Below are 27,526 nucleotides of genomic sequence, written 5' to 3'. Positions count from 1 at the left end.
AAACTAAAATTGTTGCTTAAACTTTTTTTCTATTTTAAACACCATTCCCCACTCCCACCCTTTTTATTAGTAAAACCACCGGTATAATTCAATAAAAAGTAGGAATAGTAAACTGGCAAACCAGGCAATGGAACATCTCTGCAATCTGTAAGAAGGAGAAACTGTATTGATGAAGATTTTAGGACTTGGTGGGTAGAGTGGGTTTTAGCTTTGAGCCATCTCTGTGCATGTTCTCAGCTGTTTGTGCCAGAAGTGACTAACCTTACTGAGCTGCTGCTGGCAGTATGCCTAGCACTTTACACGTTGTACAGCTCGCAGTAACCTTTACTGGAGTGTAACTGGTGAGATTTGGCCTGTATGTTTTGTGAGGGCTTTGGCAATGGCTGTGATAATTGCCTTGAGAAGTACTCCAGTCTCTAGAGTTGACAAGCAATAAACAGTGAGTGTGCAACCAATTTAGAAATACAGGAGTGTTGTCATGTCTTCTTGTCTTACAGTTGGATTTGGAGTTCTATTCAGAATACATACATTTTGAAAAAATTGTATGTTTAAAATTGTTTCCCTTGAATGGGATATACTGTTCTAAGCATTATATAATATTTCTGAAAATTATTGAAGATCTGAATTAGATTTGTTCTATTTTTCCTTTCAAATTCTTAATTTCTTCTTGTAAATACTTCTCTTCATGTTTTTGGATTTCAACAGTAATGGTGACTTAGTCTGACTTTGCAACTCAGTGCTGGTCTCAGGAGGAAAACGTATTTTTGTCTGAAGAAGATCCAGGTGCTATATGAAGTGTACTCAAATGTTTATGAGACAGAAATCGCAATGAGCCAATTGTTCAAGTGGAATTCTTATTTATCAGATTTTTACAAAATATTTGTGCAGCTTTCCCAGCTGGAGCACCCAATTTTGTGCTCCAAAACTTGGACAGAAATTGGAGAAGCTGAAAGATTTAATGTCCATACTTAAAAAGCTTTGTAATAGAAGGGGAAGGGTTTCTTTTAAGAATTCAAATAAAAACTTTTTGTCCATTTTGTAACATTTGATGTTTTCCTATCTGTAGATGTATTGAACAAAAGTTTAAGCGTTGCCCACCATTGCCAACCACAAGTGTTATAATAGTTTTTCATAATGAAGCGTGGTCCACTCTGCTCAGAACTGTTCACAGCGTGATGTATACGTCTCCGGCCATATTGCTAAAGGAAATTATATTGGTGGATGATGCCAGTGTGGATGGTAAGAAGTTTTTCTATTTTCCCTTGAACAGCATTTATTTATTGATTTTAAGGCATGGTAGGAATGTATATAGAATGGGTTAAAAGAGGATATATCCTTACCACCGTAACAAATACCATATGGTTTTCAAAGTGCTTTTATTTCTTTTATTTCCTATAAAATAAAAAATAGTTCTCCCAGATTTTTTTCTTTCTAAGCATTGTCAAATAAGAAATTCTTGTTTGCTCAGAGGTTTTTAAACCCCAATTCTGATTATTCAAATTTTAGGGCTGCTTAAATAGTAAAAATGGTTGTGTGGCAAGTAGCTCTGTAGTATGTGCTTAAAACTAATTACAGTTTATAGAACAAAGTACCTAAGGATAAATTGGCCAATGCTTGTAGGTCTTTTATCATAGTGATTGCCTTTATGCAAATGAATTTCATTACTATGAAGTGAAACTTCTTTCCTAAAAAAAAAATATTTGATGGAAAATTAATTTTAATACTTCAGCTGATTGACAAAAAGAACTATGCATCCTGAGTATGATCATAAATGCATGTTCAAAAACTTTATATGTTTAACTTTAGATGAACGTGTCTGTACATACATGCTTTCATCAGTTTGTTTAGACTTACTTGCAGGCCTGTATCTAGTATATTGAATTACTTGGATGTGAAGTATGTTCAGTAGTGCAGTTTAATATGAATGGTAGGCAAAGGGAGGAAAAATTGTGGGATGTTTTATGAGGGATGTCGGGTTGTTTATCAAATTTTGCACCTTTAAAAGTTATTTCAATATAGCTTCTGTTGAAAGTAAATATTGTAGACTCTAAAAACCATTTGTAAAATGAGCTGTCATTAATGAAAAAAGATTGCAGGTTCTGCAGATAGTTTGAGGAAGTAGATATGTGATGAATTTGCCATGAGTATGGATTTTGAGTTGATATTCAAACAGTTAATACTGCAGAACAAACAGATACCGGTAAATGTCCTTTTTTAGAATTAGAGTGAATCCTTTATTCTGTTAGTTTATACATGCCATTGCCTAAAATTTCATATTACAACAGTGAATAATATCCTAAAACTGGTTTCTCTTTCTAGAATACTTGCATGATAAACTAGATGAATATGTGAAACAATTTCAAATCGTTAAAGTAGTCCGTCAAAAGGAGAGAAAAGGTCTAATCACTGCACGGTTGTTGGGAGCTTCGGTAGCAACAGGAGAGACCCTTACCTTTCTGGATGCTCACTGTAAGTGTAACTACACCAGGTCTGGTTTAAAATAAATCTTTGATTTAATGTTTCACTTTTATGAGTTATGTATGTCAACATTGCATAAACTCTTGAATTGCTATTTTATGTTACTGAAAGTATAACTGGCAGTGCCATTTAAAAACAGCATGTGTTGGTTTAATGTGGGTATGTTAAATTATTCTCTGTGTACTACTATATAGTCAAGTGAAAATTCAGTGCTTGTTCCCATTTTCTCCACAGGTGAATGCTTTTATGGCTGGTTGGAGCCACTATTGGCAAGAATAGCTGAGAACTCTGTTGCTGTCGTAAGCCCTGATATTGCTTCTATAGATCTCAACACTTTTGAATTCAGTAAACCATCTCCTTATGGGCATAACCACAACAGAGGAAATTTTGATTGGAGTTTGTCATTTGGATGGGAGTCTCTTCCTAAACACGAAAATAAAAGAAGAAAAGATGAAACTTACCCAATTAGGTAAATGTAATTTGAGTAATATCCTTCAGTTTTCATGATTTTTATTATAAAAATCTATTTGTAAATGATCTAGTTCTTCACATGAGTATGATCAAAAGTCTTAGCATTACAGATTTTTTTTTGTGATATTTGCTTTAGGAACCAGGTTGTGAATTTTACAACTTTCATACAAATGCAGCTTCCTTAAGACAATAATTGTTCTGCATTACCATTTTCTCACAAACACAAGGAAGATCATAAGCAATTTCTGTAATTATTGTTTTTTTCAGAAGGGAGAGGGACAGGGGAACCATAAACTGTTCTTTTCAGAGACAGTACCACAGATTCTGTCTCTCCATCCATCATCCCTGAAAGAATGACACCAAAGGTTCAGAGCACCTTATACTAGACTGTTTCAGTGGTTTTTTCAATGGTAGTTGTTATGGGCTTTGGCCTGGTCTAAAGGCATAGTCATTTTGCTTGATGTTCTCCATACAGGGAAAATATAATTTTTCCTGATAGTCTGTTATTCCAGCAGTCATTTGCCTAATTTAGTTGTTAATTAATGACAATAAAACGTTAAAACAAGACTCAGTGTGGGCAGATTTAATTGCTTATACCAGGAAAATCTGTCAGTGTAGTGTAAAACTGACAAATGCATGAAAACAACCTAGAACATTAATACTAACTTTTACATTTGTATTTAAGAAAACCTACCTTAAATATAGTTTGAATCGTATTTTCCTTGGTAAATTTCTCTTTTTGCAGAACACCTACTTTTGCTGGAGGTCTCTTTTCAATATCAAAAGACTACTTTGAACACATTGGAAGTTATGATGAAGAAATGGAAATATGGGGAGGTGAAAATATAGAAATGTCTTTCAGAGTAAGTTTAGCTACTTAATTAGTACTGGTCTCTACACTGATAGTTGAATGATTTTTGAGGACAATTTGGCATCAGATCTTGACTTCTCTGCTGATTCAGCCATCTAGGACATGGAAAATAAATTACTTATGACCTATGGAATAAACTACAAACGTGCTCACTAAACTGTTATTATTTTTTTTTAATGTGTTTAAGTTTGATAGCTGAAGTGTATGCTCCCAAGGTTAACCTGATTAGGAAATTCACTTATGGTATTCCTAATACATACCCTCTTGCTGGTGTTTTTGATATTTTTTTTAGGTGTACAGTAATTTAATTTTTTTTTTTTCACCCCCCTTAATTGTAATTGTGTTACACTTACACAAAAAATGTTATTATTAGGTATGGCAATGTGGTGGACAGTTGGAGATCATGCCTTGCTCTGTTGTTGGCCATGTCTTTCGCAGCAAGAGTCCCCATACTTTTCCAAAAGGTACTCAAGTGATTACACGTAATCAAGTCCGCCTTGCAGAAGTCTGGATGGATGAATATAAAGAAATTTTTTACCGAAGAAACACAGAGGCAGCAAAAATTGTGAAACAAGTAGGTGGTGGTGGTGGTATTAGAAATCACACTTGCTGCGTTGAAAGTTTTGGTGAGCAAAAGTTATTTATTGACAAAGTATGTAAGAATTCTAGACATTCTAATGAAAATATAAGCATAGTTCAGTACTTAATCCTGTAGCCCCCCAAAAAACATTTAGAAAATACTAAGTGTTTGGGTGGTGACAGTGTTGATTTCATTTGTTTGTATATTTAAGTATCTCTAATTAGAAAGCTTTTTTTTTTTTTTTTTTTTTTTTTTTTTTCCTCATATATCCTCTAAAATCTTGGGTTGTTTGCATGGAATAAGTTTTGGAACTTCCAGAAGAGCACAGATGGTGTTTGTATTATCTATGCTCACTACTAACTTATTTTTTATAAGAAGAAATATAATGTCTCAAGTTACTTAAGTGTTTTTATTTAAAAAGCAGTTTTTGTTGTTCTTCAGCTGCAGAATAAAGCATATTCAATGGTAGATATTGATTCTATTTCTATCTGTTCAGAAACATAAGTTAAATTCAGAGTTTGGTGGAAGAGGTATTTATTTTTGTAAGTGTTACAGAACTTTGGTGTTTCACCAGCTGGAATTTATGCTTTTCTTTTAGAAGCCATTTTTTTGCTCTTAATATGATAAAGTTTAGTGAATATTGTATCCATAATAGCATTAGAATTCTAGAGTATGTTTAGCAGGTAAAGACAACTGAATTCAGTGTGGGAGACAGTGCTGTACTGACTATAGTGCTTATTAATTAATCCAATTCAGCACTCTCTTTAATAACATACGATATATTCAGCAGTTAGTTTTAAAGCTGTGGTCAATATGGTCTTTACTTGTTTTTGCTTTCCCACCTTATGATACTGTTAACATTCCCCTTTCTCTAAGGATACTTCTACTGCTTCCATGTCACAATGTTGTATTTTTTTCGCTATGTTTTGAAATGCAGCAGGCAGGATGTTAGTGGTGTTATACAGGTACGGCAAAACAAATGGCAGTAAGTGCAGTAGTGCAGTACTTTTTAAAAAAGATTGACAAATGAAGCTTAAAACTTGTTTGATGCTACAGTACAGAGTATCATAGATTTATATGTATAAGGTTGATATTAATAGTTTTAATATATTCCTTTGCCATCTTTCCTTCCTTCCATCACTGCAATAGAAAACATTTGGAGACATCTCAAAAAGACTTGTCTTAAGGCAGCGTCTGCAGTGTAAAAATTTTACCTGGTATCTCAATAATGTTTATCCGGAAGCATATGTTCCAGACCTGAATCCTTTGTTTTCTGGATATGTAAGTTTAATTATTTTCACTAGCATTCTAGAATCCAGGAAGTTTGTTAATCTTTTATGCTACCTTAGCCATGGTGTTTATATTTTAGCTATCATAAATGTCTCTAGAGTTTTCTGTCAATACTGCGGGCAAAGAATCTCTCCTGCATATCATGTGGTTTAAATATTTTGTAGCTCTGGTAACACGAGCTTTGCTTAAAGGGATCTCTCAACCTGATAAGCAACATTCTGCCCATCACTACTAGTGAGAGTGACACACAAGTACTAAGCCAGTGGTGAGAAATTTCCCGAATTTTTAAAATAAATTTAGCTTTATATAATAAGAAGTCTGAGAGAATTTTTATTTCATGTTAATGAGGAAAACTGTACTATGAGAGCTATATACTCCTCAAAGTTAGGTTTATGGTAAGAAAAACATGTGTTCATAATTTAACGTAATTTATTTTAAAGACCATTGTATCTCCTCTGTCAACTTCTTAAACTTTGTAATGCTAAAACCAAAAAAAATTGAACAACTAATAATTCTTACTCTTGAGTCAATGTGAATATTTAGCATGTATTGACAAATAAAGCTTTCCCTTCCTCCAATTTTTAATGTTTTATGTCAATCTTTCAAAATTGTAATCTGAGTAATGTAATAACCATGTATGTATACTGGTAGCTGAATAATTCATGGTTCGTGGCTGTAGACAACTGTAATTTGGTTAGTAGGCTTTTGGGTAGAAAAAATAACTGAGAACAAGATTTTTAGGTTTGAGTATAGTAGAAATAAAAAAAATAAATTAAAAGCTGTAGTTGTTGTTAAGCCACAGGTTAGATTTATAAGCAAGTGAGACAGTTAAATTTTTCTCATACCCACTGAGCTTTTTTATTTCTTTTTTGCTGATAACACCTTTTCTTTAGCTAAAAAACATAGGTAACCACATGTGTCTGGACGTTGGTGAAAATAACCATGGAGGCAAACCATTGATTATGTATTCTTGCCATGGACTTGGAGGAAATCAGGTAAAATATTTGATCCCTGATTTTTATGATCTATTCAGCTGTAACTTTACTGTATGAAAGCTTTTCATTTGTTGTAGAGAAATTGGCTCACTTTTAGCATGCAATTTTTAAACGTTTAATAGTTTTTGTAAGAATTAATTCCTCTTTGCTCAAGGCAGGTTTCATACTGTTCATTTTGTTGTGCCTCACATCTAACCTTTTATGTTCAGTATACAGATTCAAGTTTTTTTACACCATTACACTACCTCACATTATCTTTCCTTTCTGTGCAAAACCTTTTCAACCTACCCTTACTACTTTCTTGTGTTTTCTTCTTAATTCCTCTTTTCCTTATACCTCCTACTGTTGCTTCTTTCTCTGCCACCAGGACTCACACTGTCAAGGAAGATGTTAATGGGAATCCAGCCAATGGGAGACCAAGTGGCCAGGCCTGAGCCATCTTTCTCTATCATGCTTGTAGCCTCATAGTGTGAGGTCAGAGTGGTCTACCCTGTACTGGCTAATGCAAGCGAATAATATGACTGAATATGTCAGAGAAGAGCTCTTTTTGTTGCATAGATCTTGGAGACAGCAATGATCTTCTGTTTCTTCTACAGTATGAGTTGCAATAGATGTCAGATACTGAATTCTTCAGGCACTACTGTAATACTAACAAAAGTAATGTCTCCCTCCCCCAGAAATGCACAATTCTCTGTTGCTTTAAAGAGCTATTTGGAGAACAAAGTTGATTGACTGTATATCTGTAATAATTCATGTTCAACAAAGATTTAAATGTTTTGATTAGAAAATTGCTGTTTGTTTGTTTGTTTTTAATAAAATCTTCAACTATAAAAAACATCTAATTATAGCACACTGAAAACTCAGACACTCAATCCTAATTGATCTTTGTGGAAAACAGAATACTGTCTGGATTAACAGCTACCCTGTTACGTTAGCTTCTTACAGTACTGAAGGTTTTATTCTTATTATTGTTATTATTATCGTTATTATTATTATTCTGTTCTAATACTATATTAGCCTTTTCAAATTGTCACACTCATTAATGGAGGAATAGTGTGCCAAGACATTGTATTAAGAGATACATGTAGATCTGCTGTATGCTTGTCGTCTTTTTTAGCTTGGATTGTACTAGAACTGGTGTTTTAGTTTCTCCTGCCATACTTTAATAGCTTGAGTCATTTTAACATAGATTGTGCTTGTAATACACAAGAAATGTGCTTATTTTCTTACTTAACCTTTCTCATTACAATACCGTATTTTCAATTGCTTTATGCTCTTTGTTCTCAGACTTCAGCAGTGCAGGCTAAAATTGTTTATGCTACCTGTCCTTTGAGCTCAAATGTTTGAGATGGGAGAGGGGAGTGGAAGAAAGAACCTAGTTTTTGAGTTGTCCCTCAATTGTTTCTCATTTTTTCTTTTTTAACATATTCTAGTAACATGTCCATCTCAATGTCCAAGATGAATGAAGTTTTAAAGCTAGTATTCAAGTCATATTTGCAGGGCTTGCAGAGATTTTGAGTTCAAAAGATAATTCAAAACAGGTTTACTTAGATTAACAGATTTCAAGTAAACTATTATGTTTGAGAGTTAAATGACTAAGGAGGTCACTCCTATGAGTGCCTGTTTCAGGCAGTGATGTTGGATGCAGTGTCTTAAGAGTGAGGTGTCTGTTCCTCAGTGCTACTCCCATTGATGTCAAAGCAGTGAGGGGCCAGAAGCTGACCAACTAGGCAGACAGTTGAAAGTGAAATGGAGCTAAGTGAGCATGGCTTAATAGTCAAAAGTGAATAAGGCTGACATATGGAGCCAAGAAACAGTGGTAATGGGACATGACAGGAATTCTGATGTATTGAGAGAAAGAAATGGAAGAGACCATGATGATAAGATAGAGAGTATAAAAGGACAGCTGTCTCTGTAAATATTAGAATTAAATCTCTGTTTAGACCTGAACTATAGCCAAGGATACCTGAGCCTTAAAAGTAATCTGCTGTCAAGAAATAACACTAAAATTCACTCACAAAATGTGTCCTTACATTACACTTTTCTAAAAGCTAGTTCACAGAGAACATGACAGCATCCTATTGTTAGCATTTATTGTTTAGTTCAAACAGCAGAAGTTGACAAATGGCAGTCAGTACTGTTCCATGTGACAAAATCTGGTTTTTGTTCTCTAAGGAAAAAGTAAAATCCAGCAACAAAAAATTGAATGAAGATTTTTAAAGTTAAGAAATGCCAAAACTAAAGTTATCCATGCAATTATTTCTACTGTTTCTTATGTATCCTTGTGGTTATGATTTCAGGGGGAGCATACAAGAGAATCTTGCATCATAGTGCATGTGCACCAAGTGTTTTTTACAACTTCTACGTTTAGATACTATTAATTATATTCTTTTCCATTAGTATTTAAAAAGGCTTTTACTTTTGTAAATACTTTTAAAATGCATATACTAAAGTCAAATAAATAATTCTGCAGTTTTGAATTGTTGAATAACAAAAGAAATCTATTCCTCTGTTTATTGGAATGTCAAAGGGATAATTTAGGTTAATACTCTTGTTAGCATTTATTTACTTAACTTTTTAAAAATTATTTAAATAGTACTTTGAGTATTCTGCACATCATGAAATTCGGCATAACATTCAGAAGGAGCTTTGTCTGCATGCTTCTAAAGGACCTGTGCAGCTTCGCGAATGCAACTACAAAGGCCAGAAAACCTTTGCACTTAGAGAAGAGCAATGGCAGCATCAAAAGGTAATTCATACTGTACGGTGAATTATCAATGACCTCTTACATGAGTTAATTTTTAGTTTCTAATAAAACAGAAAACACCAACAAAACAAAAGTGAAGCAAAAAAATAAGTTCAGTTTTGGGAGAAAAATGTAGATACCAGATCAAAACTTGATGATTTCACTATTGTAAAGTATTCACTTAAAAAATACAAAAACACACACTTGATATCATTGATATCAGGTACATCTGGCCGTGCACCTGGAAGTCAATCCAAATGCTTTGTGTCTTTCAAAATATTTATTTTTTACTAGCAAAACAATTTGGCACTTGCATTCTACTAATATTTTTTTTTGCTAGCGTCCTTTTGCACTCACTGTCTGGCCTTACTCTTTTTACAGACATTGAACTTGCAAAAAATGATGGGAGGGAAGGAAATTTGTGTTTACTTTTTTTTTTTGTTTTTTCTCCTTTCTCACTCACATTAGGATCAAACTCTGTACAGTGAAGCACTACATATGTGCCTTACAGGAAACGGAGAGCATCCAAGTTTGGTATCCTGCAATCCATCAGACCCCTTCCAGAAGTGGATCTTTGGCCGCAACCATTAAGATTTTCTATTTATAGACAGGAGCATTTTATTTAAAAAAAAAAAAAAAAAAAGGCAAAAAAAAAAGCAGTTCCATTCTACACTGTGACCATATATGCATACTGCATTTTAAAGTGATGCATACTTTAAATGCAAAATGTTTAAACAGTTTCTTTTCTCTCTTATTTAAGTTGGATATAAAATGTGTAGGCAAAGATTCCCTAGCAGTCCTTTACACCAAAGAATGTTTGAGATCCCAATTAAGAAAAAACGTTTACAATGTTTCCACAATAAGATTTTATATGTTGACCATTGATTTGTAGATCTTACTGTCCCTTTTCACTTTGGGGACCTTGTATATTGCTTTTCCATGTATCGTAAGTACTTTTGAAGATGACTGATTTTCTCTGTAGAGTTACAAGAAATTCTTGTATACTGTCTGAAAACCAAGAGGCTTTATATATATATATTTATGTTTAATTGGTTGACTTAATGTTTTGTTTTGTTTTTAATTGTTTAATTCACTCAATGAAGCTTTCTTATTATTTTTTATGTTCCCTCATTTGAAAAAATTAAACATTTGACTTTCTGTTTAAAGCTAAATAGGCTAGCATACTGTGCTGTGCCTCTAGAAAATCAGTCCTTTTGTTGTAGAAGAAAATGTCCATTCTCCTTGAAATATGTTATTTATGCATGATCACTTTAATGGAAAATCTTCTTATTCTGATATTAATCTCCTTTTATTTAGCCAAAACTTTTTGTATAGCTGTTTGTTGTTTGTTGTTGTTGTTGTTGTTGTTTTTTTTTTTTTACAATTTCATGAACTTTAAATTTATGACAGTTACACTGTAACATTAACAGAGTTTTCAGATTTTTGTTCATTGTTACCTTTAAATTGTTATCCACTAACACATTTTTTTTCTACCTTTTAGTGATTTATGCAATGTTTACCTAATGTTTTTAATGTTATTTGTCCATAATTTCCTGTGCAAACATTTAAATGTTGATTTTCTTTTTTCCTTTTTAATGCCATTTTCCTTTTTTCAAAGGACTGACCTCAGTTTTAACAGTCAAAGTGGTCTTCCTAACTGTTTTGCTAGCTCTTTTAATGAAATACTGTAGTCTTGTAAGCATCAGAAATATACTTTTTTGGATTATGTAGAGGTATTACTTCAGAAATGGCCGTTCTTTGATTAAGTATTTTTAAAATATTTATTTCATTGGTTATTTTACTGGATGCACAGTTTTTAAGCACTATTCTGTTAGTCTTCCATTGCAATCACCAATCATGCCCGTTTTCTTACTGTGACTGTTTCAGACCTTCTTTAATGAAGGTAACTCCTCTGCACAAAAATGTCCTCTTAGGGAACAGATATGTACTCTAACTTGAAAATGTTTACTTCAGGGTATGAATGTGAGATTAATGATCATCCCATACTTAAAACATCTAAGATCATATAAAAATTGCACTTTACTATGGTAAACTTTATTATGAAAGTTCTATATTCTGATTTGGAGAAGACTTAACTGGTTGGTGTGAATTACAGAGATTGATTTATTTAAAAAACAAAAAAAAACCTTCAGTTTGCATGTTTTATGGTACGGTGGGGCTGAAAATTAATATGAAATTAAAATAATATACTTCTAGCAAGGGAAGAAAGTAGCAGCCTAAAGACAAAGAAAAGACTTAACTGTGGTCTAGAAGTGCCAGTGATGTTATTAAGCTTTGCAGTTTACCAGAATTGTGTTCAATATCCATAGTATCTATTCAGTGGAAGAAAAAATGAGGTGTAATATCAACCAGTTTGCCTTTATTAATGCACTCTTTAATGTGTGAAAGAAAGGTGCATATGATGTGGAACAACAAGATCAAGCCTAGTTCGATGCAGATAGTAATGCTTTAGTATTTTAGAAAATACTTTAGTATTTCCTTCAATGACTGCACTAGGGAAAAAAAAAAAAAAAGAAAGATTTTATAAAAAGATTTTATCTTAAAAAGTCACAGGGAAACACAGGGAAAGAAAACTTAATTTTTTAAAGCGAAGGCAAAGAAAAGTGTTTGGCTGCATGATCAATATAAAGCTGAGAATAAAAAATGAAAGACTGGGTATTAGAGATTGAAATTAGTGTATTTTGTCCTGTTCAAATTTGTCCTTTTGTCCTAGTAAATAATAAATATCATTAAGAAGAAATGCTTATTTATCTGTATGATTTGTTTAATGGATGGATGTTTTTTGGTTTGTTTTGGTTTGTTTTGAATGGGAGAAGGAAGTCTGCCTTTCGTCAGTTTCACAAATTTGGACTAATGAGTTCAGCTTCTGAAGAAACACAAGAAGAAATCATTTCAGTACTTCTTAGTCAACAAGAAGACAGCAAGGGAAGACAACAAAGGCGTAAGCAAGGACCAGCAAGAATTTGTCAGGAGCATTAACTTCTGCTAGCTTATTTTTCTGGCTTGATAATCATGCCCTTGAGTCATGTCTTGGCTTTTGTTAAGGGTTTTGGTGACACCTGTGAGACTCTCCTATGAATCTCCTATATTGCTATGAAGCAATATGACAAAATAAGTTGCTATAGGGTGGACATAAGTTGTTGAAAAATTGTACTGGAATAAAACTGTTTTTATTACATTTGCAGATTAAATACTGGAAGGACAACAAATGCCCTTGACAAACTGGAGAAGGAGTTGAGGAAAAATAGGATACAGGTCAGTGAGATTATACAAGCATGAATAGAGGATGGGGAAATGATGTAGATAGCAACTCTGCTGCGTTGGCCTCCAGGTATGAAATGTAAACCAAGACTGTTTAAGGAACCACTTCTAAAACACAAAATATTTAGAATAACTGTTTAAAAGGACTTTAGTTCTTTTAGTTCATAGTTCACATTATATAGCAAATGTATTATTTTTAAAACCACTAAAGGGTGATTCCTTCATGCAACCTGTTTTTCCTATTGATTTGCATATCTGAATTATGATAGATCTACTGATTTCCATTTTTTCTTCTTATATATAGTGTTCAAAAATTAGATTTTAAATAACAAGGAAATGAGTTCTATTGCATTTGGAGGTAGTAGTAATCCTTTCTTGAGCAGGTGCTCATTGCTAGAGAAACTTAATTTTTGTCTTTTCTGGTTTTCTAACTGGTAATCTAAGACCGTATTATAACAGATATAGCAATATATGTACTTGTCTCATACACTGTTTTCTACAAAGATTTAGGTGTAGTGGGTCAACCAATTATTATATTTACTGTTCAGTTTGAGCTGTGGAAGAGGAAGGTTCTGAAATTTGTTTGTCTTTAAGATTATTTTTTTTAATATTTTGAGATTTCTTTTCTGGCCTATTATAGGTCAGTAGTCCAAAATCTGTAAAAAAACATTTTAATGTAGGGTTTTTTAACTGTTGCTACTATTGCAAACATTCTAATCTTTTCTATATGTTTCCTCTCTGTTCCTTAAGCTATGAGCAGCATTTCTGCAGCACTTAGTACAACAGTAATTCAGTCTGTTACCTGGACTCTCAACTACCTGTCAGAGGTAAGCTAAATCCCATTTTAGTATTGGAAACCAATAAATATCTGTTGCATAATCCAAAACACTCTTTAAATAGAGAGCTAATTAATTTGTATTGAATGTAGTCCAGGGTGCTGTATCGCTTACTCTACCTTAAACAGCTTAACATGAGGTAAATTTTCCCCTGTGCTTTGCTTCCCTTAGTATCAGGTCCTCCTTGTTCTATAAGACCTATTTATTTACCAGGAAACTTGAAACACACAATCTTCCTGAAATACCTACTGAAAACAAGTAGTTTTGTACCTTCAGCAAATCTCTTCATTAGTTCTGCAAATTTCATGATCACAGTATACATTGAAGCATCTACATTATAAGCCTTTACTCTCCTCTAAGCTAATAAATTAAATTTATTTTTTTTAATGCTTGAATACTTTTCAAAGACCAAACTAAAGTGCCTTCATGTGCCTCATGTTAAAGCTGGCATTTCTGAAAAACAGGATGATGGAGTTCATACAAATGGCACATGGAAAATCAGTTTGTCAAAGGGGGTTCTCTGGCTCATTTACTGCCTTGGCTTTAATTTAAATATTTTCAGCAATGACACTATGTTCTGCTGTTCTCTGAGGAGGGAAAATGAAATATTTTTACATATGCAGCATGTAAAGCTCATACATCAACGAACTGTCTATGCGGGCTACCTACATTTACCAAAAAAACTAGCACAAATCTCTATCTCACTGTGCTCTCTTATACATTCAGGAGAATAACTGCAAGTTTTGAAGAAGGCTTGATTCTGGGCTGGGACAGCTCAGCCTTACGCCTGGTCCTAAATGTTCCAAGTCTGCAGGGCTCATGGGTCAAGGCAGTCCCAGTTCTCCCTGCTCCCACGAACAAGAGGCCCTGCTACCCCTGATCTACCTGGACATGGTGCCATTAAATGCACTGGGACTTTGCTAGCTCACTGTACCTGATGAATTTGTTTCATCACCCTTGGGAGTAACTGCTGATCTACAGAAGCGTGAGTATTATTAATAGAACAGCTTACAGCTGAATCTTGGTATTAAGCCTTCCTATTTCTGAACTGGCATCCTGATGTCTTAAATTAGAACGCTAGCTTTGGAAGTTGTTTTCCAAAGTTTTTTATGTCAGTACATCATAGCAAGCCCTGGAGCACTGTTAACTGTAGTTCATTGCAATGCAAAAAGCAGTTTGATAAGAAAGGTTCATTTATTCTCATGTGTAACTCCTAACAAATTAAAAACAAATGCTACATTAAATCTTGTGAGAACTTTTTTTTTAGAACACAGAGAACAACTTAATATCTTTAGCAGTTGTTGTAAATACAAGTAATTCAGCAGTACATAATTTGTCACCACACTTGCAGACGACTTACCTTTTACAAATGTAAAGTTCAGTTTTTATAAGTATCAGATTAAAAAGATGGCACAAAACTGTATTGTTAAATCTTAATGAAGCAATGTTGATCAGCAATTCTCAGAATAATTAAGCAGTTCTCCTGAAATTTAGCAGTGCAGCTTCTCTGCCATTGTAGCCATTAAAATGATTTGTTCCATAAAATTACTCCAAATTGGCCACCAGAGAGAGCTGTTGCAATTTTTTTCCCCTACAGCTGTTGAAAACCATTCTTTCATTAACTTTTAACCAATGGGATTATCTGCAGAGTAATCATGTAGTTTATTCCACTGGCCAAAGAAAAGTATGTGCTGTAGTGTCATTAAAGGGCAAACAGATATACCAAATGAGGCATTTCAGTTGATTTCTTAAATGTTTATATGCTGATTAGGTTTAACACACAAAACAAAACAAAAAACTGCAAGAGTTTCTTCTTATACTATCAGACTATGAGGAATGGGCAAAATGCTTGAAATTTCACAGAGCTGCTTTATAGGTTCTGCAGTCTTGGAGAGGATGTGCAGTACTAATTCTGATTCCGCTAGGGAAGAAAGGAATGTCTAGTGACTGCAAAGTAGAAATAAGATGCACAATGCACTGGCAGCCATGATGTAACGTAGAAACCTGTTTTACTTCATTGCAAACAAATGGACAATATATATTGTACAATATATAATAAAAATACAGCCGATACAAGTGCCACTAATTAACAAAAAAACTAATGTTAAGACTTAAAAATGCTCATTTTTGTAATATATACACTGCAGTAGTAAGCCACAATAAATACATCAAATTCCATATCATTCATAATAAATACTGAAAATATAAATACAGAAGAATACAGTTAATTTGAATAAATTATTACAACATAAGGTCTAGGTTAAGTTCTGTTGAATATTATTGTAGCTTATATTACCCTTTGGCATCTTTGATGTTACAACTTATTTAAGAAAGAGAAGAAACTAATTAAGGAAATGTGTAGTTCGTGAAGTTTAAAATTATTTCCATGTACAGATTTAGGATGGAATTTCTTTCCCTTGGCTTCTTCAAACAGTTTAAAAGCAGTAGTCCAATTAAATATGTTGCTTTACTGTTGAGATCTCCATAACTTTAGTATGCAAGATCATCTGTAATGGAAAATGTTAATTACTTAATAGTTCTATTTCTCAAAAAATAGTAAAGTTAGATGTAATGTACAAATTTTAAATAAATTGCTGCAATTACACCACAATTTTACTAGTCTGATTTGAATGGATTACATGTCTGAAAGACCATCAACTTTTGAATCCATGCTGTGGCCTATTATTTACCACTTGCCAACAAAAATTTTCAAAGCAATTTTATATTTTTATGGGGAAATATATATACAGAGAGAGAGATGAACCTTCAAAAAAGAAAGGTTTGGAATAGACAGTGTAAATTTGACATAGTTCGTATTTGTTAGAACAATGAAAACATTAAACGTAAAAATGTAATAAATGCTTTGTTTGTTTTTTTTACAAAATTGCTAACTACTAGTTGTAGATAGAAACAAATCAAAATAACAAAACTGCTATATTTTATGTTAACAGGTATTAACCAGTACATCTGTATTAATCATTTTATTTGCAAAAGGTTATTACACCAGAATGCAATTTAACTTAAAAGATTGACTTTACTAAGACACTATTACAGGCTGAGGCTCTTAGGAACAAATTTGTAACCTACAGATTTTGACTATTTTTGCACTGTTAAATGTCTAGCGCTTATTTTACATCAAACACTTTAAAACATGTTTCACAAACTACACTTCAGACATATTTCCATAGAAGTGCCTACATCCGTCAATTAAAAGAAGGACCCAGTTGTTAAGCATTGTTTATGTGGGCATTGTTATGTGAAAACTAACATGGTGGTATTTGTGTGTAATGGTATTTAGAAAAATAGCATGCTTTCTTGTGTTTTGTTGGTTTTTTTTGTTAGAAGAACTAGCTGCCCGTGCACATAATGTTCAAATCTGATCAAGAAACTAAAAACCTATGCTCAATCAGCATCTCAGAAAAACACAAATGGGTGACTGTTTTTACAATAATCAATCCCCCACTACCCCAGCAAGGATGACCTTTGCCCATAATCCAGATTTCAAATTTCATTCTTGAGAAGTTCTTTAAAAAAAAAAAAAAAAGTTTCTGGTAGAGAAAAATTAGCTACCCTAATATACGAAGTCCCATTTGAAAATTCCAAGCTAAAATGCTAATAAAAAGGACACATGCTTCTTTTTTTTTGCTTTTAGTGTCTGTTGTTATTTGAGGAACATGTGTCTAGGAGCTGATAAATGATACTGAACTTGACTTTGCAGTTGACATAGGTAAAGAAAAGACATGGTAGCGTAGCTTCTAGTGTTTTATTTTCTTTTGTTGTTTTTACCCCATGCTTTTGGATAAGTCTTTTATTTAATATTTTGCCTACATACAATTTCTATGGCAAAACAACATTTTCTATTTGCACCAAGTTCATATATGCTTTAAAATATTTTAAATAACAAAATTCATATTATTATTTGATATGGCTAAACTTGTAGTGAACAGGCATATACTTTTCCATTCCTGTTTTGGGGATATGTTCCTTTCCTTTCCTTTTTTTTTTTTTTCCCTATTCTTTTATTCTCTCCTATATAGTATTTGTTTTTTTTTTTTGCCCTTTTTAGAAGAAGAAAAAAAAAAGTCCTTATTAATCTACCTCCTGCCTGCTTCCTCCTTTTCCTCTAAACTGACCTTTCTGTCCACCCATCACTCACCCCAAGGTGTATCTGCCCATGTCTCGAGACAAAAGAATTACCTTGATCCTCATATTAGAACAGTGGTGTTCATTTGTACATTCCACCATTTTTCCTGCCCATCAAGAAAAGCTAATCCAGTCTTGATGGCTCACTGGCAAGTGCACAGTTAGAGACAAACACCCATAAGGCAAACTTCTTTGACTTAGTTCTATTTGACATTAGTTTTCTTCAGGTGTTTTATCAAAGTGTCACTGCTAAGATTCAATTGAAAATATTTGAATACATAAATGAAGTTTACCTTTATTTATTTTTTGTCCTAACCCTGGTATCATCTCAATTGAAAAGTAACAATGTACAGTATCATGAACTTTTTCTTATGTAAAGTGTTTCTGCTTTCCCCAGTCATAGGTTTTCATCCTGTACTGGGGCTCTGCTGTATCAAGCATGACTCTCTTCCTGTGGATCTGCAGGCTTCAAGAGGATCCCCTACCACATGTTGGCAGCTCATGGGGGTAATTTTCCTTTCTGTTTGTGTGTATGCAAAGGGAGTGTCTATAGGAACCCCGCTGGGATCACTCCCTGATAACTGTCTATTCAGAGCCAATGAGGAGGAGGGGACGTTTTTCACCACAGTTCCAATTTGTCTGCTTGCTAACGTAAGTGAAAATTATAATCTACTCTTCTTCCAGAGTAACGGGTAGCTTGCACAGAGGACACTAGAGTTGCCCTCACATTCATTTGATTTTAATTAAAAACCTTACTGTACAACAAACCTTTCCCAGATACATAGATTAAGGGAGGAAGGAAAAAACAAAAACTAAGGCTGCAAAATATGGAGATGTTTTAAATGAATTGGATGTTCTTACAGTAATTAAAATTCTTGATATCAGCCAGCAGAGTGACAGAAAGTTCTCAACAATATTTATAGGTTTCTTCCTCCTTAGGTAACAATGCTTCAGAACAACCAAATTAAAAGCTGCCTGTGATGGAGGAGGAGGAAGAGACCGTGAACAGGAAGCACTTATGAAGAACTCATGCATGTCACATGTTCACTCATATCTTTACAACTGAATAGCATGTAGTCATCACTTCATAAGGTTTGTACTTTGAATTTTCTTGGAGAAAATGGACAATTAATAATTTGCATATAGGCAGTGATTACTGAGAACAGCAAAATTAAGATACTTAAAGATACTTTTTTTTTTTTTTTTAAGAAATATTGAAAAAGCAAATGTTGAAATTTCTCATGCCAAGGAACATGTTAATGAACTCTACCTGTGCATGTTTTGAAAATAACAGTAGCTTTCTACTATTTAAAAAAATAGTAATCAGATTTAGTATTTTAGAAATAAATTCTATAGAATATATTCTCTCAGTTAATTCTAGCTTTTCTAAGTATTTTACATCAAATGTTCTGAAACAGTAATAAAGTAGATGATATAACTACTCTTGAGCCCCAGTAAGAAAGTGTAACACCCCTAAAGATTAAGGATTGCCCATATCATCATCTTCTGTGCCTGTCCTGACTGCTTTTGGAAACTAAACTAGCATAATGCACAAGTTTATATAACTCATACCACAGGATTTTTTTTGTTCTGCAAATGCCTTTAAAACAGTACTGTGGGTCCAACTGTCTCTTTTGCTTAAACTTAGAGAGAGGACTCTGGCTTCACCAAAGGACCAGCCTCAGCAAGAAGTTTAAACTCAAAGGATTCAACTGGCAAAAGAAGATACACAGAGGAGTAAGATTGCCTGTTGCTACCAACTATGGTGTCGTTGACAAATTAGTCTTGCTGCTCAAAGGTAGGGCACTTAATAGGTAAGACAAACTTTTATTCTGATTTTCTTTACAAAATTCATTGTTAAATTTTTGCTTATTAATTTGGTCCATGGAAAAAAAGAGCTTGCTTTTGTTTGCTGTTTCACATTAGTGATGCAATTTCTATTCACTTCTGAGCTGGACTGGGCTTTATTAGGAAAGTGACTTAGTTTGCAGTACAGAAATTTAGTTACCAATCCAGAAAAAAAAGAGGACAAAATAGTATTCTGTCTGTTCTACAGAATATTTTTATCACAACATCTCCAAGTACCTTGCAAACCAGAGCACTTCCAAGTGATGGAGCAAGACAAAGGCAAAGCCAAAAGGTCTCCTCTGTCTTAGCCAAGTACTCTATCCAGTATATCACATTTCCATCAAAGTATCGTGAACATCTGAAATATTTAAAAAAAATAACACGTTCTGTTTTGCTTACAAATGTATGTATTCAATCTTTAAAAGTGAGCTGTGTTTAGTGAAGACAACCTCTCAGTTGATTATGGGGCAGGGAATGTTACAGTATCAGTTTGATAGCACATTTACTGAAATACAACACCCAGATAAGATTGGAAACTGGATCTGAGAGTAACAGTAGCATGAATACTACATGCATTTTCTGTAGAACTTATACAAAAGGCAGGATGGCATTGTTAACTGATGCAGTTAACAGAGCAGTGAGTGGGATGAACCATAATTATAGCAATTGATGGTAATCAATAGCCTTAAAAGACATAAATGTCAACTCAAATGATTCACTAGCAGCAACTTATATAAATGCAAAATAGTAAAACTTTACAAATTTAAACCTTTCTTATCTAAATAACCTGTACCCGGTTAAAAACAAAAAAAAAAAAAAAGTTTTGAGAAGAAATCATAGAAACTTTTGCTAATCAGTTCTTTGTTTTTTTTTTCAAAAATGTTTCAATGGGTATGAATTGAATTACAGCTCTTAGGAAAAAATGTGATTGCTGCAATTTTGCCACTAAAGCTCCACTTTTATGGCTAACATCAGTTAAAGCTTTATATATAAACTTTAACAATGCATTTTTCGAAGACAGGCAAAGTTCACATTATGGGCAAAAAGGGATTCAGTTTTATGTGCTATTTCATTGATCTTCTGTTTGAAAATCCAATTTTATTTTAACAGAGGGAGTCATGCTTTTTTTTTTTTTAAAAAAAAATGTATTTTTCTGATCTACCTAAGGTAACCATAAATTATCTGCCAGTTTATTATCTGGCTTCTTATGAGTGCTTATCAGTAGCCAAATACATTAGGAGAAAAACCTGATACAGCTATCAGTAAAGTAAACATTTCCACAAATGATATGCCATATCTATATAGAAGCAAACACTGCTGTTTATCACTTAATAACATAATACTTTTATCACGTAGAAACAAGCTTGCCCAAAATGATAGGACCTTGTTATCAACATTAATATTAACTAACTGGGAAATGGGACGCAGCATATGTAATTATATACTAGCCCAGAATATAAAGACTAGAAAATTCTCCAGACCACAATTTAAATTTATTTTTCGCTACTTGGAGAGTACTTTGGTCTTCTAAACAATACATGAAAATCAACAGATAGGAACTTTAATTCTCACCTGGTTTCTACAGCCTACACTAGATTTCACAGTTAAATTAGTGTACCTCTTTTGGGCAGGGCTGTGACTATTTCTTTTTCACTCTAGTTAACTTATAAATGACCACAAAGGGTTTAGCATAATATTTTGCTGGTTCGTAGTTTGGGGAACAGATTGAACTATACTGGAAAAAAATATACTTGTTTTTGTTTGTTGTTGGTTAGTTGTTGTTGGTTGTGTTTTTGTCCTCCCCCTCCCCTGTAGTATGAGTTTATCTCTTTCAGAAGGCTTGTTGATATTCTTAGTATAGCTACCAGGATATCTCCATGAATTACCAACAGACTTGACTTCTTAACTTGTTGCAAGAACTAAACAAGATTTCTTTAGTTTGTACCCTGAGACTGAATCTTGATCACAAAACAGTAGATCAAAAGAAGGGTTATGCAGTCTGCGTTAGCAGCAGGTAGTTAAGAATATTTTTTCAAAATAAATCTTTATCCTGCACATTTTATTTTGCAACTCCCAGGAATTAGGTACTTTTAAGCAAGGGAAAATAATGTAGCAAATGTTCTTTCATAGTCGCTCTGCTTTTATCCTATCTACTTGTTGTCCTATGCTGCAAGCTTTAGAGAATTTAGCTGTATTTACCCAATGCCCCTAGAAACATACACATCTAAGTATACTCAGAAATTTATAAAGATGTTAATATTAAGGAGGCCAGGGGTCTGAAGATTTTGCCAAGAGATAATAGTGAACTAGCATCTCAGTATCTTAAAGCTAGCTGAGATGTATTTTATAAAGTTAATTACTTACTGTGCTTGCTAATATTATTAAAGGTATTTATCATTTGAAAGCGTAGGGGCCAAGAAAATAACCTCTTATTGCTCAGTTAGGGGGTGAATAATGAAACAAACATATTTCATTTAACTTACCCCTGAGAGTAATACTGTGGTAAAGTGTGCATGATTCTCCAGTAGCCAACACACTCTAAAGTTAAAAAGCTGTTATTGAGTCACAGCTATTCTCCCAACTCAAGAAGGGATTTGTGCTTTTGCTGCTGGTGTTGAGTGAGATTGCCAGATTTAAGCCTGCTGTTAATGCAAGATACCTACATACAAAGAGACTTGTTATGTTTGCCTGTAGAATAACTTGAGCAGAACCATTCTTATTCTTGCATGCAAAACTTTTGATGCGCTGAAGTGTTTTCCTTTAAAAATAAAGATGGGTATGTGCTATATGGAAGTGGCGAACACATGCATTTTACCTGGCTACTCAGCCTGTACAGAAAGGGATTAGGGTGTTCTGCAACTGGGAGGAGCAGGGCCTGCTGAGCCAGTTAATCAACATCACTGCACTTTCCCAGGAGATGGAGTCTGTTGTTAATGTGGAATTCAGTCCCTAGAGAACTAAGGACATGAAACAATAGAGGGTTTCTTGTGGAAACAAAGAAATAAAAAAACTTTCCAGTTACTACATGGAGTAAAAATATTTTGCTAATTTAGTGTAAAAATAAAAATCAGAAATCACTGATTTTAAGAAATGAGATACTCAGATCTCATTAAAAAACATTGCTAAGCTTATTTTTTTGAAAGCGTATTTTAAATCTGGCAATTCTTCTACTGGAGTACTATACATGATGTTGTGAAGATCTTCTAACCAAAACAGTCAGTGTTACAGAGCTGAAATATACGCTGTGTTTACATGCATACTGCTAACTATCTAGATTTGTCACAGGTAAAAACTAAGATGCTAATTTGGCAAATGTGACAGATCTACATTCCAACCTACCTGATGTATAATAAAATTTCAGTATTAGAAGAAAATACTAAAATAGCTTCTGAAATCAAAATAAGGCAATAGAGAATTATCAGTGTATAGAAAAAATAGGCTTTTACAACATCCATTTCTTGAAGAAAGCAATGTTAATAACCTAAAGACTGTAAAATACAGTAGGTATTTTAATTTCCATGTAATTTTAAAACAAATGGAGTAGAAGTTAATGGATATCCTTATGATGAGCATGTTTTGCTTGGAAACTTCAGCAGACATAAAATCTCTGAAGCTATGTTCCCTCATTGAATATACTGGTTCCTAATTAGACCGAGTGACTCTGGAAATCTGGGATACAATCAGAAGTCCACAAAAACCTTCTTATTTCATAAAAACTGCTTAATGGGAAAATATAGACACTTTCACATTATTTTCCATGCTTCATTTAAACTGTGATCAGCAAGACTCTGCTATTTTAAAATTACTTACTAGCATATTCTTAACCTGACTTGGGAAAACATTTTCTACAATGAATTTTGGAGATCTTATGTATACCTCAGAGTCTGGAGCTATGGCATTTCTCCAAAATAGTTCACAGTTCTCACAGTTAATATAGTACTGCAAAATGGCACTAAAGTGCATAAGTATCAGAATGTTTGTTGGGTTAAAAGGTGCTGTGCAAGCTTAAGCTACTGCTTTGCTATTATATACAAGATCATTCTTTGGGGAGGGGGGTACTAGTTCTGGAAATGCCACTGATTTTAATTTTGATGGAGGATTGTCTACCTTTCACCTTCCTAAAAGATACAAATGCCCCCTTTCTGACTCTTCTGTTGGTCAAGAACAGTAAAAAGAGAAAACAGTAGTTTAAAAATGCATTTCAAGATAATCTATCGGAAATAGTATTTTTTAAAAAGGAAGAATACATGGTACTCCAGATGAAAATTGAACATGCTCTTTGTTACTAGTTATGGATTTTCTGTTCAAATGAACATGCTCTTCATTTTTATCAAAACATGACTACTAAACTACCATAAATAAAATACATAGAGTACAGAACAATTAAAACATTTTTGTACAGTAATTACTTACATTAAACTTACCATCTTTTCAGATATGTTGAAAATTAGGACTCTAAACATGATCATTTCAAAGTATCATTTTTAACAATCTTGCACAGGCCCGACAATCAGAAACGTGAAGCTTTGATTCAGATAGCTTGGCAGGTTTCACATACTTTGACAGGTAGGCTACTGTGAAATATGTTGGGTGTGGTTTTTTACTTACGTGTTCTATTTTTATCAAAAGACAGTTTGATGTGTTTGTTTCTTTTTTGTTGTGTGTGTTTTTTTTTTTAAATCTTTACATTACAAACTGACTTTGTGCAATGCCACTGCCAATGTAGCTTGAGAAAACAAAATGTGTCTGGAACACTGATGATAGTCCAAGTGTTTTCTACCTCTTAAAAAAAGTAAGATTCTAGGAAATCCAGTTTGAGTGCATTTCAATACAGGAAGTCAGTCCTAGGAGAATTTTAATATTAAACAGGTACCGTTTCTACCACTGGTGATTTGATGCACTCTTCGTGCAGTCTGCTCCTTTCTGGGAGGTTTAGTGAATTCTCAGCAGGGTGCTCTTGTACACGACTCTCGCCATTCAAAGCTGAAACAAATCCATCTTGAGAAGGACCTTTCAAGTATGAGTGAAATTCCACTTGAGAGTGACTTGGCCTATGCTCAGTGTATAAACTGTTACATGGAGCACTGCTATCACCTTCAGAAGATGAGCAGCAAACAATCACTGAGGGATTTGCAGAAGGGTAATGAGGGCTGCTAAAAGTTTCCTCTGATTGCCGTGTGTAGTCAACAAACTGTTCTGAAGTCATGTTGTAAGGCACCAGAGAAAGACTACCATTCTTTACAGCATCCCTTTCTGAGTAAGTCTCACCAATCTGGTTAGCAGTGCCAGCAACATGGTTCTCTATTTGGTAATACAGATTTGAAGAGTTAGTATAGTATGAGGCGTTTTTAGAGTGGTTTTCATGCACAGCAGTTCCATCAGAGTAGCAAAGGACAGAAGGAAGAGGCACCATATTAGCATGGGAGCCCATGCTTTCTACAAAATCATCTGCTTTTTCTTCCTCATCATCTTCCTCATCTTCCTCTTCCTCTTCCTCATCATCTGATTCACTAGGGGCTAAACTCTGAGTGCTAGAATCTGTAACTCCACTACAAAAGCTACTCCCATCTTCCTCTTCCTCCTCTTCCCCAGGGCAGTCCAAGTCCTCGGCTGACTGAGAATGCATAACTGAAGCCTGAGATTCAGTTTCAATCTCAAAATTTTCTGCAATTGAATATTCAACCGGATGGGGTCCTGGACTCACAGAACTAGTGTGTGCACTTATCTCACTGTGGCAGCCATTTAGTGCTGGAACTTGCTGCTCTCTATTTTTCTCCAATTCGAGTTTCATTATTGTGTGCAAAAAGTGAGTCCGTACACGGATAGGATTAAATTCAATTCTACCTGCTGTATTGCTACACCCTTCTTTAGTGCAACCGCATGGAAAAGACATACGATCCACCTTTTAAAAAAGAGAATACAGATTAACAATATTTAGCAGAAACCTGGTGATACAACATAACCTAGACAGCCTAAAGAAACACAGCAGTGAAGTGGGATTCAAATGGGATTCCCCTCACAACTACTTGTAAGAATAATCATAACTAAAAGTAATTTAGAGAGTTAACCCTGGAATTTAGCAATACTGCTGAAAACATAAGGGAATGATGTGTACCAGTGTTGCAAAGTAGGAAAAAAAAATAATTTCAAATTCATGGGTAGAGCTTTACATAGTGGAACAAAAAAGCAGTTATTTTTCTATTTTTGGAGCTGCTACAGCTTTACATAATATCGTGCTCAAGTCCAGGCAAAATTACCCAGAAAAGTCTTAACGTTTTGATAAAAGTCATGGAAACTACAAATCTATTGAAATAAAATGCATTATCTATAAAAAAATGTTATAAAGTTGCCAATAGGGGGCACCTGGCGACAGGAAGCATGAATAGAAGCTCTATTATGTTTTAAAAGATACTCATTCAATTTTAGATACAGTATTTTACATGCAACGGACTGTAGGCAGAATTTATACATCCAATAATATCCATTTAAGTATGTAAAAATGTGATTGAATCCACAGATCAGGTAGTTTAATTAGATAGCTTAAGGTCTATGATTTTCATCTACACTACAGTATATCAAATGTGATGCAGAGGAAAGCCATGTAAAGCAAACTAGTACATCTTCCCCATATGTGAAGATGAAAACAGAAGTAGCAAAGGGAATACATTATTTAGAATAGCAGTGAAAATTTAGCTTGGATTTAAGAAATAATGAAAAATGCATTTATGAAGAAATCAACTTGGCTGCATACTAACTCAGGAAAACTAGCAGACATCTTTTAGAAAGCATTTTGAGACATTTACAGTTGTACATAGAACATCGTGTAAATGTACAATATGCAATATCATTTCAGTCTGCAGAGAAGAACTGCCTGCTAGGTTAGCAGATATACATTTAATTGCCTACATGCAGTTTTTCATGCATGCATGTTAAATATCATGCATGCTAAATAAAGAACAGTACCACAGTGTCATATATTGCTTCTTATTTAGTTTGGACTATAATTCACATTTGGACAGCATGTGAATTGTCTCTCAAACAAAAGCTACCTACCCTTGTGGAATCTGTGGGCTACTGATCCTTCTGTTGTTTCCATTTGCATGTTTAGATAAAGGGCAAAGGGGAACATGAGCAGAATATTTGTGTATGAACAAAAAATATTAAACAATGTATGTACCTAAAGGATCATAAAATAAATGTGTTTAAGGAGATATTTTGTGTTGCACACTATAAACTCTTAAATCTGAGACTTAAACTAGTTTGAGATCCACAAGTGTTATTGTTTAACAATTCACTTACTTAATAAGCTCCCAGTACTTACCACATTAACAAGAACAAAAAGTACAAGCACTTCTCCCTCCTCCCCTTGCTATTTAAATATTGACAATAATATAGACATTTACCTGACATTTTATGCCTGCAAGACTGCAAGTGCAAGTTTCTGGATCACAAAACACACGGCAGTCACAGCCACAATCCTCTCTGGACAGCCGGATGGCCCGCAGCTCATGTTTTTCTTCCACATCAATCTTCTTCACTCCAGAAGCTCGTAGCAGTGCCCTTCGCTTTTTTGTCGGCAGGGGTTGTAGAAAGAAGTACTCATCTACTTCAGTGTTGTCTAGATCAATATCATCATCAGAAATGTCATCCAGTGTCAGGGTATTCGCCTCTTCAGATTCCACTGTACCATTCTTTGTCATCTGTTACACAGAACAAATAACAAAGTGCTTAAGCTACCCTTGTATATAGTTGTTATATATGTAAATATATGTAATGAACTATGAATGTGGAAAGACATCTGTTAAAAAAAAAAAAAAAAACCAAAGCCTATTGCATTTCACCCTTTGTTCTGATCTCCATGAATGCCAGTAAAAATTCCATAATACAATTACAGATGGGGTGAAAAGGCAGTTCTTTCACACTGTAATTCACAAGTTAATTCATTTTTAGTTCATGTTTGCCCTAAAGCTAATTTCTTTTCTAAAC

The 27,526-nt window shown here is 33.9% G+C and overlaps 2 protein-coding genes across 16 annotated transcripts in view; one reads left to right on the top strand and one right to left on the bottom strand.

Annotated features, from left to right (window-relative positions):
• Window positions 1-27,526, top strand: part of GALNT3 (polypeptide N-acetylgalactosaminyltransferase 3) — a 57,674-nt gene that overhangs the window by 10,389 nt on the left and 19,759 nt on the right. For 3 of the 7 annotated variants that reach the window (XR_011097578.1, XR_011097580.1, XR_011097581.1), the window contains exons 3-16: window positions 1,067-1,239; window positions 2,320-2,469; window positions 2,713-2,947; window positions 3,695-3,812; window positions 4,194-4,394; window positions 5,550-5,681; window positions 6,584-6,685; window positions 9,282-9,434; window positions 12,638-12,707; window positions 13,464-13,540; window positions 14,276-14,534; window positions 18,090-18,199; window positions 18,632-18,784; window positions 19,341-19,490. Coding sequence is in view for 3 of the 7 variants with exons in the window: in XM_068685642.1 (XP_068541743.1) it covers window positions 1,067-1,239; window positions 2,320-2,469; window positions 2,713-2,947; window positions 3,695-3,812; window positions 4,194-4,394; window positions 5,550-5,681; window positions 6,584-6,685; window positions 9,282-9,434; window positions 9,900-10,022 (1,387 nt within the window). In the remaining 4 variants the exon portion in view is untranslated. Of the gene's footprint in view, window positions 1-1,066; window positions 1,240-2,319; window positions 2,470-2,712; window positions 2,948-3,694; window positions 3,813-4,193; window positions 4,395-5,549; window positions 5,682-6,583; window positions 6,686-7,052; window positions 7,758-9,281; window positions 9,435-9,899; window positions 11,523-12,637; window positions 12,784-13,463; window positions 13,541-14,275; window positions 14,535-18,089; window positions 18,200-18,631; window positions 18,785-19,340; window positions 19,491-27,526 lie in introns of those variants that run through there. The other 4 variants (XM_068685642.1, XM_068685641.1, XR_011097579.1 and 1 more) reach the window with 3 other exon arrangements.
• The window catches only part of CSRNP3 (cysteine and serine rich nuclear protein 3), a 103,885-nt gene continuing 90,906 nt past the window's right edge, over window positions 14,548-27,526 (bottom strand). For 4 of the 9 annotated variants that reach the window (XM_068685634.1, XM_068685632.1, XM_068685631.1 and 1 more), the window contains 3 exons: window positions 26,944-27,240; window positions 24,414-25,442; window positions 14,553-16,056 (listed from right to left, as the gene is read on the bottom strand). In XM_068685634.1, coding sequence (XP_068541735.1) covers window positions 16,003-16,056; window positions 24,414-25,442; window positions 26,944-27,240 — 1,380 coding nt within the window. In that variant the 3' untranslated portion in view covers window positions 14,553-16,002. Of the gene's footprint in view, window positions 16,057-20,681; window positions 25,443-26,943; window positions 27,241-27,526 lie in introns of those variants that run through there. The other 5 variants (XM_068685638.1, XM_068685636.1, XM_068685639.1 and 2 more) reach the window with 4 other exon arrangements.

The sequence above is a fragment of the Anas acuta genome, chromosome 6, assembly GCF_963932015.1.
Source record: "Anas acuta chromosome 6, bAnaAcu1.1, whole genome shotgun sequence".
Classification (NCBI taxonomy): domain Eukaryota; kingdom Metazoa; phylum Chordata; class Aves; order Anseriformes; family Anatidae; genus Anas; species Anas acuta.
Note: the sequence above shows the minus strand (reverse complement) of the source record. Positions and strands in the feature narration are given on the sequence as shown.